The 16,337-nt window shown below is 35.1% G+C and overlaps 1 protein-coding gene across 2 annotated transcripts in view; it reads left to right on the forward strand.

The window, feature by feature from the left end:
* The window catches only part of LOC106470694 (charged multivesicular body protein 7-like), a 49,297-nt gene that overhangs the window by 19,207 nt on the left and 13,753 nt on the right, over positions 1 to 16,337 (forward strand). For both annotated transcript variants that reach the window (XM_013931257.2, XM_013931256.2), the window contains exons 6-8: positions 3,589 to 3,651; positions 5,101 to 5,149; positions 12,527 to 12,646. In XM_013931257.2, coding sequence (XP_013786711.1) covers positions 3,589 to 3,651; positions 5,101 to 5,149; positions 12,527 to 12,646 — 232 coding nt within the window. The remainder of the gene's footprint in view (positions 1 to 3,588; positions 3,652 to 5,100; positions 5,150 to 12,526; positions 12,647 to 16,337) is intronic.

The raw sequence follows: 16,337 nt of genomic DNA on the forward strand, positions 1-16,337 counted from the left end.
GTGTGTTTTGTTAGAGTGGAGCATCGTTTGGGATCCCTTGGATGCTCCTTTCTTCCTTCCTCCTTGAGACCAATTATGCCTAGTGGTTGGATTAAGACAACAACACTTTTGGTGTTCCTCTTCCTCCTCTTCGTCTGGAATGTCCCTTTTTTACTCTTTTTTTTTTCTCTTTCTGGTTGGGGTGCTTATCTGGATCCTCAGGAGATTTCAGGGAGTGTTCTCTCCATATCAGTCTCTTGGAGCTCTTCACAATTTGTCGGGCTTTGGTTCATTTCCTTCCAGGTCTTCAAGATCAGTTGGTAATGGTGCATTCAGACAACTTGACAGTTGTCTCGTACATCACAAGGCAAGGGGGCACTCTGTTGAGAGACCTCTGTTTTTGGACATTGGATCTCCTGTTTTGGGTCCACAGCCATCAAATTCTTTTGTTGGCTTGTCATATTCCAAGTGCCCTGAATCTTGTTGTGGATCATTTATCACATTCCAACATGATTCTCCCTGCGGAGTGGTCACTGGACCCATAGGTGTTGTGAAGGCCCTATGCCTAGTGGAATGTTTCATAGCTGGATGCCTTTGCCACTAATCTCAATTCTCAGCTCCCATGGTTTTGGTCTCCTGCTCTACACTCTTTGGCTGGAGCAGTAGTTGCTCTCGGTCAGATTGCTCTCAGTCAGGTATGCTTACTCTCCCATTTGTCTGATTTCCTGGTTCTTTCCATTATCTAGATCACTCTGTGTCAGGTTCCGTTAGTGGCTCCATATTAGCCAGCTCAGCCATGGTTTCTACTTCTGTGCTAACTACTGGTGTTGCCTCTTCTTTCTTTCCCTCTTTTTCCCAACTTCCTTTGTTAACCCCAATCCAGCATGCATCATATGTCCATTTCCTCACTCAGGCTTCACGTGTGGCTTTTATCTGGTCCATGGTCTGGAGGGCTGGACTTTCATGCCATGTGACATCCTTGATTTCCCATTCTATATGTCCTTCCTCCATGGCAGTGTAACAAAGCAGTTGGTACACATACCATCGTTGATCTACACATCATTTCCTTTCTAACCTGGCTCTTTGACAGGGGCCTTTTGGTCTTTGCTGTCACAGTCTATCGTGCAGCTTTGTCAGCCTATTGTTCCATTCCCTTCATGTCACCCATCCTCTGTGCTCTGCCTCTCTCCTGGATTGGAATTTCAATTTTGTATTTCATGCCCTTACCCTTCCGACTTTTGAACCCTTGTTGACCTGTTCTATTTATCTCCTTTCCTTGAAAACCCTTTTTCTCCTGCTGATGTGTGGGTGTTGTCTTTTGATGTTCACTCTTGATGTCCACTGCACGTTGTTTCTCCATTCCTATGTGGTCCTTTCCCCCCAAATGTTCTTTTCTGCCCAAAACTTTGGTTCTCAGCTGCTCATTTCCATTATCCATTGGAGGACACCATTAGCACCGGAATGTGGATCACTCCTCATACCTTTATTGCTCATTATCTTCACCTCCTAGCCATTTCTTCATCTACAAGGTTTTGTTTTCCTCCTATCACCATTTTACACTCCATGATGTCTCTTTGAGTGGGTAAGTGCTCCTTTTTTCTTTATTTTCTTTGTATGTGCCTCTGTCACTTCGTTGTGAGTGTTGCCTGACCAGGTATAATTATTTTAAAATACTTTCTGCAAGACCTGTGTGTCATTTTTACCCACTGTTGAGATGTGGTGGTCTGCAAGACCATTTGTAGGCATCCCTCACAGTATTTTGCTTCATAAAGATGTTCATCCCAGACTGTACACTTATGGACTAATTAATGTAAGTAAAGCAGACATGGATTACTGCATGTCTTAGATGATCCATGTATTGTATGTCACAGGATTGGCCTGCTTTTCAAAATATGATATTGTGGTCACCCATTGCACTGTCTCTGTTACAGTGCTCCTCCAGACTCTCCAACATGCTGTTTCCACTCTTCTTTTTGTGGAGTATGGGAGTCTTTGCCATTTACCAGTTCCTAGCTGCAGGGGTGGCAGACCATGGAGGCTTCTTCCTGACTATGCTCAATTCCACTAAGTTAAGAGTAGGACAGTGGTGTTCTACCATTGTAGATGGTGTCAGTGCTCATCCTAACATGGATTAGATGTGCAATTCTATATGGCATCAGGTGTTGAATGATGCATTCCACCAACATGCAGTTTGACCCTCCACCTGAGGCACCCTTGTTCTTACCATCTCTCAGATGTCAGTTCCTAGTGGATATGGTGATGATTGGAGCTGAACTGGCCACATAAATCCTCACGTGTGTGGCTGTGTACCCTCCTCCTTCTGCAGACTGGACGATACATACCCAATGCTGCCTGGTGATAGACTGGAGATGCACCTACACTTTGCTTTCCACTTTTCTTCTGTCCCCAGATGTCAGTTCCTGGTAGATATGGTGCTGGTTGTGTTGGATGTGTGCATATGATGATGCAGATCCTTAGTACAGAGGCTCATCCTCCCAGTTCCCCTATCCAAGGTGAAACGTAGAGGGATCCTCTTCTTACCATGGGCCAAATAATCCTATCATGATTTGCTTGGTGATGGTTGAGGTTGATCTCCCATTTATGGTTTGATGCACCCTAGTCTCTCTGCATTGGGGGGTCCATGTTATTTCACACACATGTGGTAGAGTACCTTACTCATACCATGGACCGGATGATGCATTCCCCATTCTGTCCAGTGATAGATTGGAAATGCACCCTCACTTTGCTGTCCACTTTTTTAACATCCTCCAGTGGATATGGTGATGATCATGTTTAAGCTGGAGAGGTCCCTCCATTGTTTCTGCCATTAATGTGACATAATCTCTTAAGGGTGAGGAGTATACCTGGTTCAGAAGTGGCGGTGTTGTCATGGCGGTGTTGTCTTCCATTTAGTTGCACTTCCAATGGTCTTCCTTTGAGCACTTTTTTAAGGGGGATCATCTTCTTAACAGACCCTCTGCCAACTCAGTGTAAGATTCTAGCTCTTTGAGAGCAGAGGTGAGATACTGTATCAGAAGTTAACATTTTTCTAAACTGAAAATGTATTTCCAATAGATATTTACCTTCTCTCACACTTCCTACCTGTCATCGCCACTTCGAGTGCTGGTTTTGTATGTAATGATTTCAAGCTGCATGGAAGAGAGGGTGCTAGTGATGAGAGGAGTTGTTTTGTACTCCTATTGGTGTAGGGTTGCTGCATGATCATTTACTTGATAGCATGCGGATGCCTTATGTAAATACACGTGAGAGTAGTTTTTGCACATAGAGAACAGATATGTTGAGAAAAGCTATTTGTGAGAAGAAGCAAGTATCTGTAGGAAATACAGTTTCAATTTAGGAAAGTGTTACCAATTCAGTCTTCTTCATAGGTGTATTTAGTTTGTGAGATTTTTGTTTATTGTTTTAAGTTTGTTGGATAATGAATATTACTTGTTAGCTTCTATACACTTCTCGGTTTCTTTAATGTTAGATGCTCTTATCTTTGTATATTACCTAAATTAATGTTTCTTTATCTTGCGTAAATTTATTGTAATCGATTTTATGATTGTGAAGCAATGGCATGTCTAATTTTAGGTTTTGTATTTTTAGCTTGAAACAAGTAAAGCAGAAGTTGGAGGACGATATTGAAAAATTACAGGAAGAATATAAAGGGTAGGGCAAGTTAATCAGAATTAGTGCTTAAGATTTTTATTATAAAATGTTCTTATGTTATTTTGCAAAAGCTTCATTATTTTTGTGTAAACATATTGACACACATAAGCACATAAAAACTTAGTGATGCACATAGTGTATATGCATAATGTTTACTGGTACACATGTCCCTAAAAACTGGGTTTTGATACTTTGTGGTTGGCACAGTAAATAGTACATTGTTTTGTGCTGAATAACAAAAAAATTAAATAAAACAAATTGATATACATACCCACCTAAAGTATGCATGCACATTTGTAATGTTACTTAATGTTACACACTGGTTCACGTACTCCTGACATTTAGTGATTCACATCTAAAAATATGTTCACAGAAAAGCTAGAAAAAAACAAACTACCTTTATCTTCTAGGTAATAATAATAATAAAAAATTCAGCCAGTGTTTTGCCATTGCAGTTTTATCAAAGCTAGTAGTACAAGAACTATTTGACCTTTAACCTACACAAACCATAAGAATAAATTACAAAATAACCTGTTTTTCTATTACAAAATCACTATATACATTGATATTTTTGAATTCATTGTCTTGTAAGAGTAAACAATTTATATGGTACATTTCTTTCAACACTAAAAATCAATTCTTTGATAGATTATTTAGGCAGAGTATTTACGATGATACTTAGTTCAATGGATGACAACTGCCTGTTGTAGTAACACAAGTGTAGGGGACGACGTTTCAAAAGTCTTCTGCCTTTTGGTCTTTATAGTATTCTGGTGGATTGTGGAGAGTGTGTTATGACTGGTTGGATTATCCCTATTTCTGATTGGTGGAGAGACTTCCTGTAGATTCAACCAATGATAGCCACAGGTTACTCACCTCTAATCTGGAATCTCTGTTTAGTGAAGACTTTATTTTGTGAATGTAAAATGGTTAATTTTTATTGTCTTCCAAAATTTGTCTGTGTTGGTGATTCTAGTTTTTCCTAGTTTATTTTGTGTCCAGTTGACATGATGTGTCCTGCAATGGCTGAATTTTCTGTTTCCATGAGTCGTGTACATGGAATTTCATAAATGATGTTTTTATATTTCTTATTAGTAGGTTTCTGTTTGTTTTTCATCAGAATGGATCTGAATATCTTGTACGATTTCCACTGGACATCAGACTTTCGAAATATCATCCTCTACACTTGTGTTTCTACAACAGGCAGTTGCCGTCCATTCATCTGTTTCATCACTAAAAATAAATTTGTTTAATATGTCAAAGTTAATGCTGGAATATCTGAATTGTGGTGACACTTAACTGAATACTTTAACTGTATTTGCACTGTGCACTTTTATACAAATGTTGTGGTGCCTATAACATTGCACTTATGTGAAAGAAAATAAAAAATATATTTACTGTATTCTACTTGAAAGAATAAAGTAGTGAAACAAACCCTTGTTTTTTTAGATTAAGAGATGAAGCTCAACTAGCAGTTAGGGATAAACAGAAGAATAAGGTATTGTTTGCTTTCCATTTAATAATTTGAATGTAAGTTTGGAATACTCTAGCTGTAGCCTCAATGAGAATAAGACTACGGCTCATTCAGACCACTTTTAATATCAATTTAAAAATTCAAGTCATCAGTACTTGAAGAAACTACAATAATATACGTTAAATGCTACAAAACTAGTAAATAATATAGTTTTTATAGTTCTAAGAACCCATGAGTGGAAAGTAAAGAAGAATATCTCAAACATAACCAGGGCAGACAATATAAGGACTGCTTATTATGTGACACAAAGGAGAAAATCTTCTGGTGTTCCTGATGGGTTTCATAGTGACATGCTCAGTTGTGGAACACCTACCCTTATTTCATTTTGATGATCTATAGCCATTTCTTACTTATTCAGTGTCTGCAGAGCAATATTTTTCAGCAAACACTAATCCCTAGAAAGCTTTTGTTGATCTATCTTTTTTTTCTACACCTATTTTTTCAATTATATTTTATTTTAAATCTTGAACCAATTATTGATATGTATAAGGGTACTAGGGTTTAATTGGACAACTTGTTTCTACTTTCTCCTATTACTTGGGTCTTTCCTGATGCTTTTAAACATTAGAAAAATGTTAATAGCCTTCACATTCCTCCTGTTCATCATACGGGTAGCTTTTTAGTGAGATTATATTTCATTATTCATTTTACTTTGGAAGTTCTTGAGCCTTGGATAAGTTATTGGGGTATCTTCCATATACTTTTCTGCTTTAACTCATCACTAGTTTTTCTACCCTGTATGCTGTGACCTGTCTCACTTTGAGACTTTCTTCTTCTCTTGTTCTGATTTCTATGTAACAGTCTTCCTTTGCTGTGGCTCTTTTTTTTTTTTGCTTGTGTACTTTGTCTAGTCTGTAGGTCGATTTAAAAAAAAACAAACTCTTGTTTAATTGTTTTATAAGATTGGACACCTATCTCAACCTCATTTCAAAATAGAAAACATAAAATTTGTAAGAAACTCTCTTCATTTTTACCTTTGGATGATAGATGTAGTTAGATGTGAAGCTTATCAGTTCATTACCCTTCCCTCTGGCTTGGTTTGCGTTGATACAATTTTTGTCAAGTATCTAAAGCATTGCTGGTCTTCTCCACTTGACATTGATGTTCACTTTTACATGGATGATTAACTTATTCTTACCCTTTTGTCCACTCAGTAACTTAAACACACTCGGTAGACTGCATCTGTTGAGTAGATTATCCACAACTTCAAATCCTATTTAGTAACAACACAGTATTTAGTACATCTGTGGTTTTACATTTTCATAGTTGAAATAATTCTTCATCTGTCTCCTTGCATTCCTTGGAGTCTCATATATACTCTTCTGCCCACAATTACCATGAAATACATCCTTCTGCTTTGAGGATGTTGGCTTCTCTTTTTGATATCGTTCCCTTGAGACAAATGAGATGCAACAACTTGCTTCTCAGTGGCATTTGACTTCAGAATTGTTCTCATGAACCAAGTCTATGTCTTCCATTAATATGTAGCTTCTTCAATTTTTATTAAATCAAGGGCTTATGCAACAGGATCACTTTTTCTTCTACATCCTATACACTTTCATCCTTTCATAAATGGGGCACTGTGTAAGGAAGTCAGCATTGTTTTAGTTCTTCAAGAAGCAACTGCTCACATCAACATGTTACAACTTTGAGTTGTTCAGTATGTTTCTCTCGAGTTTCTATGACTTCTACATCACCATTCTCTGTTGGTTTACACAGATAGTTCTACAGTGGTGGCTTAAATAAAAATTAAAGTTGTACCTATTCCTGAAGTCTTTGCTGTGTTGCAGTCTCTCTACTCTTTTGGCTTCATTTTCAACATGTTCACTTTTGAGTTCCTCTATGATAGAAATTTTGAGAAATTCTTTCTAAAGATTATTTGCTTTTCTCTATGGAGTGAGTTCTCTACTCTTTGATTCTTTCGAATGGCAGAGATATTGGATGATCACTGTCTTCTTCTACTCTACCGATTTCCAATTTCAGATCAAAATTTTCTTCCTTCTGATACCCTGAGTCAATCTTGGGAGAACCTTTTCTTCTATGCCTACCCTCGTCTCCATGCTGTTCCTTAAGTACTTGCCAAGATCAGTTCTCATTGCTCCACTTTGATCAACTCTACAACAGTTTTCTTATTATATTAATTTTCTTACAGGGAACTATTCCCATTTTCACCATCAAACATCTTACGTAGTAATGTCATTCATCATCTACGGCATTATAGGAGGCTGCTTAGTCCAAGATCAGTTCTCCTCATTGCTCCACTTTGATCAACTCTACAACAGTTTTCCTATTATATTGATTTTCTTACAGGGAACTATTCCCATTTTCACCATCAAACATCTTACGTAGTAATGTCATTCATCATCTACGGCATTATAGGAGGTTGCTTAGCCCTATTTTTGAGAAACCAGATTTTTTTCCTAAATTACTACTCCATTTTTACAGATGCTCTTTTGCAACTGTTTATCAGTCTCTGCTTTCTAGAGATGGTGCATTAGACGTAATATATCTTATTCATCTACAGCTTGAGAATGTGTTTCATGACTATGGTGTATCAACTTCTTGCATAGCTGGTTACAGAGCAGTCTTATCTGCTACCTTCGTATGCTATGGAAGTCACCAATCTCTTTTGTCTCCTCCATTGTTCAAAGGTCGTGCAACCATTTCGTCTCCATTGATCTCAAGTCCTAAACATTATCCTAAATGTGACTTGGGTTTACACTTACGTTTATTAGCATCTCATCCTTTAGAACCCTTAATGACTTATTCTTTCTTACTCCTTCCTTTTAGTAAGTACAAGTCATTCTGATGGCTATGCTCTTGATATTTTGTATACGTTATATTCTCAAGCCTTATACTTACACCCAGCTCAAGCTTTTTTTGCCTAAAACTTGGGTTGCAAGAAAAGGTAACCACAGCCTTGTCCTTTAATTGTCCTGACTGATATCAGTTGGAAGAATGTAGTACATTTTTCAGGGGATTTCAAAAAACATTCTTTATACCATACAATTAATCACGGGGGTTTCAAAAAATATTCTTTGTACCATACAATTAATCATGGGGGTTTCAAAAATATTCTTTGTACCATACAATTAATCATGGGGGTTTCAAAAATATTCTTTGTACCATACAATTAATCATGGGGGGTTTCAAAAAAATATTCTTTGTACCATACAATTAATCACGGGGGTTTCAAAAAATATTCGTTGTACCATACAATTAATCATGAGGGGGGTCTCAAAAAATATTCTTTGTACCATACAATTAATCATGGGGGGTTTCAAAAAATATTCTTTGTACCATACAATTAATCAAGGGGGGGTTTCAAAAAATATTCTTTGTACCATACAATTAATCATTCTCCTTGGATTTTACTCTGGCTACATTAACATGTTGGCTTGTACATTTGATCCATTATGATCCTGAACATGTTAAAAGTGAATTTTGGATTATATCTCACCAAATCTACCATTTGGTGATGTCTTTAATGTCCAGGTCACACTACCTTTTAGAGGATATTGGGCAGGTTAGCATATGGAGAAATCCAAATATATTATTAAAGTTTTATTTACCTGACATTACTGTGTCTTCAGTTTCAGGATCCTGTCGAGTTTTTTCAAGTCAGATCAGTTTCAGGATCCTGTTGAGTTTTTTCAAGCCAGATCAGTTTCAGGATCCTGTTGAGTTTTTTTCAAGCCAGATAGAATCCTTAGCAAATGATTTCTTTTCTGTTACCTGTTTTATTACTATTTCAATCCTAACTTGTGTTGCACATTGTGACCCAAGTTAACTGATACCCCTTTTAACAAATACAAGAGCTTCTAGTCTGAAGGAATCAATTGATTAAAAAAATCCTGGTCTTTCCTTTATGATATGAGATTCCATGTTTGCATGGATTCGTCCAGTCAAGATTCTCACATATTACATATACCTAAGCAATTGTTCTAGATATAATTCTACTTTTTGCACTGGTGCTGCACATGGACAAAGAGTGTCATCTGGGGGCTGATAATGTTTCAGTGGGTACTTTTTCCATGTCTACGTGTATGTCATTGCATAGCATTATAGATATCATAGACAAAATGACTATTCTTGCAGTTATATCTTATAGATTCTATTGGAATGAGGAACACCTTAAAGCTTTATTTTTCATATTTTCTTCACCTTATTGTCCTAGAGTTTTAAAGTCCATCATTAGGTCTGAATGTTTTTTGTTTCCTTGGTGTCCAATGATTATGCATATTTCATTACTAGAACAGCTTTCTTAGATGACGATGTAGATAGTCTTAATCTCAGGTGTTTGTCAAGTCATGAGATACTACTGGTCTACTTCTTAGAGAATTTCCTGCTACAAATACAGGACAACACATTACATTCTGATGTTGAATACCTGTTATGCCACCATGTGACCATACATGGCTCTTTATGTTTGTGCATGCTGACCTGACACTTCTTTAAAATGTATCTAAGGCAATGAGGTACCCATCTGTGAAGAATGCTTTTTTTTTTAGTGACCTTACAGTTGGACTAACCAGTGATTTATGTAGTGCTTGTGCACTTAGGGATGTGATGTTATTTGTTATCGTGAATGATAATGCATACTCTCACAGGATTAGATAAAGGATTCAAAGCCCTGTCTCTCTGTCACTTAGGAACACTGCCTATAATCAAAATTTACTTTTTAACTGAATTGTGTTGTTCAGCAATAAATATTTCTTTTCATTATGTTTTTACATTGAATCCGATCTCATTCTTCATCTCAGTCAGAGTTGGAGAATTCCATTTTAAATCCATAGTATATTTCCTGTAAATGTTGCAGTTACATAATGTATTTTTCACAATTGAAGCATCCTGTATTACAAAAAAAAAATTGATTAATGCAATAAAATAATTAGTTTTCAAAGTTTATAGAATGTTTAAGTTATAATCTTACAGAAATTATCTGTGATTCTTTTAAGTGAAATTTGATTATTTACAAATACCAAATCTCTCAAGATTGTCAGATCCTTTTGAAGAAAAAGCTTTGAATTTAATGAGTTAAAATTTGCAGAGGTGAAAGAATTGCATTATTGATAGTCTCTTTGTTTTAATAATCGTAAAATACTCATCTTTATTGGTTTATTGGACTTTTATATAGCTCACTTGTATTAGTCAGTGTAGAAATTAGTATTTTTCTTCCATATTACAAAAAAGAGCTAATCAGTTAGTGACATTTAGTAATTGATAACTGTCCCATTGATCAATTACTTTCAAAGTTAATGGGGCCATTGATTAATTGATTACCAAATACTACTAATCACCCAACTCTACTGCTAATTGCCTTAAATGTTTACTAGTTAAATTCAAAAGATATTGAGTATAATATCTCACTAAAGTTAGTCAAGGGAAAAGGAAATTTTTTTTCAGTCATAATATCCTTTTACGACATTTTTTGCTGACATTTAAACTGAATTAACCTAGTGTAACCAAAAGTAGTTTGAGATTACTTACTTACATAATAGTAAAGTTAGAATTTACTTCTTAAATAGTTAACTTTAATCTTGACTAGTATACTTGAGTACATATATTGAGGAGGGGACGATACTGTACTATACATACTTTCTCCTGTTAGTGAACACTTTTGTACACTATACTAACTAATGGGTCTAGAACTTTGTACTTTTCTATTGACCATTGTTTGCCAATATTGTTCTTGCAAAACCACTGTTGTAAGTGCTTGTGGAAGAAAGCCAGCAAAATGAAGTCATATACTGATTTCTGAATATAACTTGTTATTGTGCAGTTTTAACTAAAACTTAAAATATTTATTTTATTGGGGGTAATTCATTGTGCATTATGTTAGTTATAAAACTGCTATTCTCCAGTGGTAGACTGTCGTATGAGGACAGTTTAAAATCTCTGAAATTGTTTTCTCTTCAAAAAGAAAGAGTTAGAGGGAATCTGATATAGATGATTAAGATTGTTAAACGAATTGTTTTGACGTCATCTTTTTCCATACTTATTAACGGTGAAAATTGTAGGGCTAGGAGACTCGAATATAAATTTTGGCAGAGTAGGAGTCATCTTCAGCTAAAACAGTTTTATTTTTCTAACAGGGTAATTGACCTTTGGAATGGATTGCTTTCAGATGTAGTAGAAGCAGTAGATTTAGGGAGTTAAAAGGGAAGGCTTTATAAATATGTGAACGATAAGGACTGGCTTTTAGTGTTTTATTTTAAAGTTTAGTGAAGGAGATAACTAGATTGACCAATAGGTTCCTTGTTTTCCTTAACTTATAAATGTGTTTATTATTAAAATGGTTTGTCCAACTGTTAATTATAATAATAGTAAAAATTAGTATATTATCTGTTTGTTAAACTAACATGATGTTTACACAGTGCTGTTATTTAGTCTTGTCTGAAAAATCATAAATCATGATGTTGAGTTTGTTTTCAGAAGAACTTGTTTAACTTGCTCCCATTGTTATGACAAGCAAGAATAATTGTTTTGTTTAAACAAGCATGCTCACAATGAAAAGTGGGTACCTGAGACCTCTCTTACCTCAAGACATCTATGTGGTATGTCATTATGAGCTATATAGCACATCTAAAGTTTGCGAGTTATATTTGTGTTTTAAAGAAATAGCAAGTGACAGCTTAAACAATGCCTTTTGTTTATCATTCAAGCTCTGTATCAAATCTAAAGGAAATGTTTATGAGGTTGAAATGTAGACTTTGTTTTAAAATTTTGAAAGGAACACCAAAAACGTTCATTTCCTGTTCGTATTCTGCCAATTTCATTCTTACTAATAAAACGTCTGGTATGGATATAGATCATTGAAGAGAAACCACATCTAAACAGAAGATGAGAGTTCACTTAGAAAGGAAATTTTGTCTAGAAAATCTTGCGTTTATCCTGATGAGCTAGAACACAAGTCATTAACAGAAAGCTATTTTCTGATGAGTCAAGAAAGAGAAAAAATAAATCGTTTCTTTTCAACATTTGAATTATGTTAAATTATACATCTTCAGTTATCTTGAATAAATACTGAACTATCAATTATTATTCTGTTTGAAGTATACTTCAAAACATTGAAAACAATATTGTTTTCATACAGCCTCATAAATACTAGAAAGTATACTGGTAAATTACCGGTAATTTTACAAATTATATTGATGTGCTTTTCAAATGTGGTAGTACAAGCTAATTAATAAAAACATAGTTTGTGATGTGTAATAATATACTTTTTAAAGTTGATAATATGATTTGATTTTAATTTATTCATAACTGATAATAGTTATAGTGTGACAGTGTTTTTGTTTGTATTTAATTGCATATTGAGATGTAAATATTGATTTATAGGCAGCTAATCTTTTACGTAAGAAGAAAATCACAGAACTGTCAATGGAGAAAAAGCAGAAAACGCTTGAAAATATAGAAGGATTACTTCATCGTCTACAAGAAGCTGACTCAGAAAACATGGTTTGTTTTTCACATCAATATTTTTTATATTTTATATTTACCTCTAGAGGTCTGGACTGTAGATGATACAGATATAAGAGGGCCATAATTTATCACTTATTTGATGTATTTGAATGGCTTTTTTTTATTTAAATTTATTTGTGAATAAAATATTTTTAATGTATAAATTTGTTCCTTAAAATGTATTTCATAACGATTGTATAGAATGGATAAATTCAATTGTGGAGCTGGATAAAGCTTATGAGCTGCTAGTTGGACAACACTTTTTTGAAGAGTAAAATGCTTTATACTTCATGTAGCTTATGTTACAATTTTTGAAATGTACTAAAACGGTTTTATTTATTATGTGAATTGTGCAAATATCTTAAGTTTCATTATTTTTGTTTCATGGTATAATGCACATAAGTTGATGTAAATTTATAATACTTAATAATGTCTGTACACTGTTGTGAAAAAGGCTTCCACACATTCAAGAGTTACAATACATGTTTGTTATCAACATTTTATTTAAAGCCTCTGCTTGTGTTTTCTACTATTAAAACAACTTTTACAGTTATTAATACAACTTAAGAAGAAACCTAACTTGTGATTTAGCAGTTTTTACTTTTCATTGGTCAAAATCTTCAACAAATTTTGACTACAAGAACTCAAACTATATATGAGCAGCCAACATAAAATGCTGTAATAGCTAATCCATCATATTTACTAATAAAATGAATTGATGATTCATTGTCAGATGTTCGTCGTCATTAACATATTTCGTTCCTTTCTTCACATCCATAAAGCTACTTTGTTTACTTCAAAATAGTAATCTGTCAGGAAGAAATGTTATCTTAAAAGAAAATGGTTAAAATTTCAGTAGAAGATCAACACAGAATTGTGTTTCTGCATAAAGAAAGAAAACATTGAGTGATATAGCTTACATAGCTTCCTTTTCAAGGTGTAGTATCCAAAGCATAATTAACAAGTACAGAAAAAATAATCTGTAATTGAAAAACCCAGGACTGGAAGACCCAAAAAGCTGTCTAACAAGGATGAGAAATACTGAAGTTAATATCCTTAAGGAATAGAAAGAAGACAAGCATTGAATTGACAACAGAACTGTTCATCCATCAACAGTACAAAAGTCATTTTTGAAATCAGAACTTTAAGGATGTGCAGCAGTAAAAATATGTCTATTAAGAAAGGGAAACAAGACTAAAAGGCTAAAATACACACAAGAATAAATAAATTGAACAATGGTCAAAGGTGCTTTGTACAGACTACTCAGAGTTGCATTGATTTGGATTTTATCAAAGACAGTACTTGAGGCAAACAACTGCAATTTTTAAAAAGCCTTGCTTGAATCCAACAAATAATCATGGAGGAGATTCAATTCTGGTTTAGGGTTGCATATTCTCAAATAGTGTTGGAAAATTACTGAAAGTTGATGGTACCTTGACTGCAGTAAAGTACAAGCAAATTTTAATACACCATACTGTCCCCAGTGGTGCAAGACTTATTGTTCCAAACTCTTTAACTGAAATAGTTAAAACTTATTTGTAAAAGAAAGGTGAAACTGGAGTCCTTCAAAGCATGGAATGGCCCAAATCTTAATATAATTGAAGCTGTACAGGACTATTTAGACAAGGAAAAAGGAAAAAAATATCTCACTAATTCAGATGATCTCTGAAAGGTTTTGGAAGAAACATGGAACACCATTCATCTGGAGCTTATAACAAAATTACTTGGAAGTGTCTGTAGAAGAATGTCAATGGTTTTGAAAGAAAAGGGTGTACATACTTTATATTAGTTTATATTAAGATATGAATTTGGTTATTAGAATAAGGTTTTCTTTTTCATAAAGGTGTATTTACATTGAACACAAAGTTTTAGTTTCCTTATGCATTAGAAAAATGCTAAATGTCTAAGATTTTTGCACATCAGTCTATGTGTGGTGGTGTGTACATAAATAGTAATGCATGCAGTTCTAGCTATGTGTGCATTGTATTGTAGCCTAGCATTTAAGGCTAACAGTGATATCAGTGGCAAGGTACCCCTTCTTATCTAGGGTCATGCACACATTTGAGGTCTTCTGTGAGTGTTACACAATCTATGGATTCTCCTTGAAAAGAATCAACACCTCAGCTAGCATTCCTCTACCTCCTCCCAATCCAATGGACTATTTCTGTCAGCAGCTTCTTTTATGGATCATTTCCTCCCATCATTAAGGTGACCATTTGGTCTTGATTCATTACAACAATTTGATAGTTGTCTTGACCATCAAACAGCAATGGGACACCATTCCCATTTGCTTTCTTTTCGAACTTTGGATATCCCTTTCAGAGACCAATTTCTTCACATATGCCTATTGGCTTGTTCTGCCCCAGGTGCTCTGCATCTTGTTACAAATCGCTTGTCTTATTCTGACGCCAAACTCCCCAAGGAGTGGTTTGTCGATCCACAGGTGTTTCAGTGGCTGTGCTCCTAGTATGGTACTTCTCTTCTGGATGCATTTACTACCCACCTCATTTCCAAGCTCCTTCTCTTGTGGTCCCTGGTACTGCTTCATTTAGCTTAGGCAATAGACATCACCAGTCAGGATTGGACCATCTTTTATTTTTCTCCTTATCCTCATACCCGTCTTCTTCTCTGAGTTTATACCTCATCCACATCTCCCTTTATCGGGTCCTTCTTATTGATCTGTTCTGGCCTACTCCCTCCTTGAGTTATTCCCTCTGTTACAATTTCCTCTTTCGTGCCTCCTTCTCAGTCGACCTTAGTTGTTTGTGTCATCTCTCCGTCACCACATTCGGGTTTCATGTGTGGTGTTTCTCCAGTCCCAAGTGAGGTGTTCTGGACTCTACACACGAGTTGAATCCCTGCTCTCCTGTTTGGTACTTTCTTCCTTAACCCTATGACCCCTAGCACAGTTTTTAATTTCCTTTCTGTGTATAGTACTGTGTTACATTCAATATTTAATTACACCATTTTATTATCAATATATATGTTAATGAAGTTAACATTATAATGTATGTTAAAATTGGGATTTATATGTGATCTAAGTTATAATTCTTGTTTCAAAGGGAACATTTTTAAAAAATACTTAAACTGCAGTTTCCGATATGGTACTTCCCTCTTCTCACAAGATTAGCTATTCTTGTCCAGTGCTGTCCTCTATATGCAAATTTTTTCTTTACACATGTTACAAATCTTCTGCTCCCCTTTATTAGAATTCAATGATTCCAACATGTCTCTCATGTAAATCATCATACATCACTTCTCCACCAATAGGAGTGTGACATAGGTGACGTATCTGACTCCATATATATATACGCTACTACCAAACTATCACTTCTTGTTTGGCAGTGCTTATGCTCAGACAGGTTCTGTTTTGTTTGTTTAAAGTTTCACATTTGTCTTTAGTATTGTCACGAAGTGTTAATTTATTTTCACTTCTAGTTTCTGTTAAAAGTGTTTCTTAACTTCGCTTTAGAGACAGCTAGCGCAGATAGCCCTCATGTAGCTTTGCGCGAAATTCAAAAACAAACAGTTGCTCCATATTTATTAGCTCAACCGTGATTTTCATGATTACAACAATTGCAACCTTTCCCTCCAGTACCTTTTTCTTTCTTTGTCACCCTGCCTTATTCATCAGCCTCAGAAACCCATTCTTTTAATTGGTCCTTGGCGAGGAGATCAGGTTTCTCCT

This window comes from Limulus polyphemus, unplaced genomic scaffold (assembly GCF_000517525.1).
Source record: "Limulus polyphemus unplaced genomic scaffold, Limulus_polyphemus-2.1.2 Scaffold4164, whole genome shotgun sequence".
In the NCBI taxonomy this organism is placed as follows: Eukaryota; Metazoa; Arthropoda; class Merostomata; order Xiphosura; family Limulidae; genus Limulus; species Limulus polyphemus.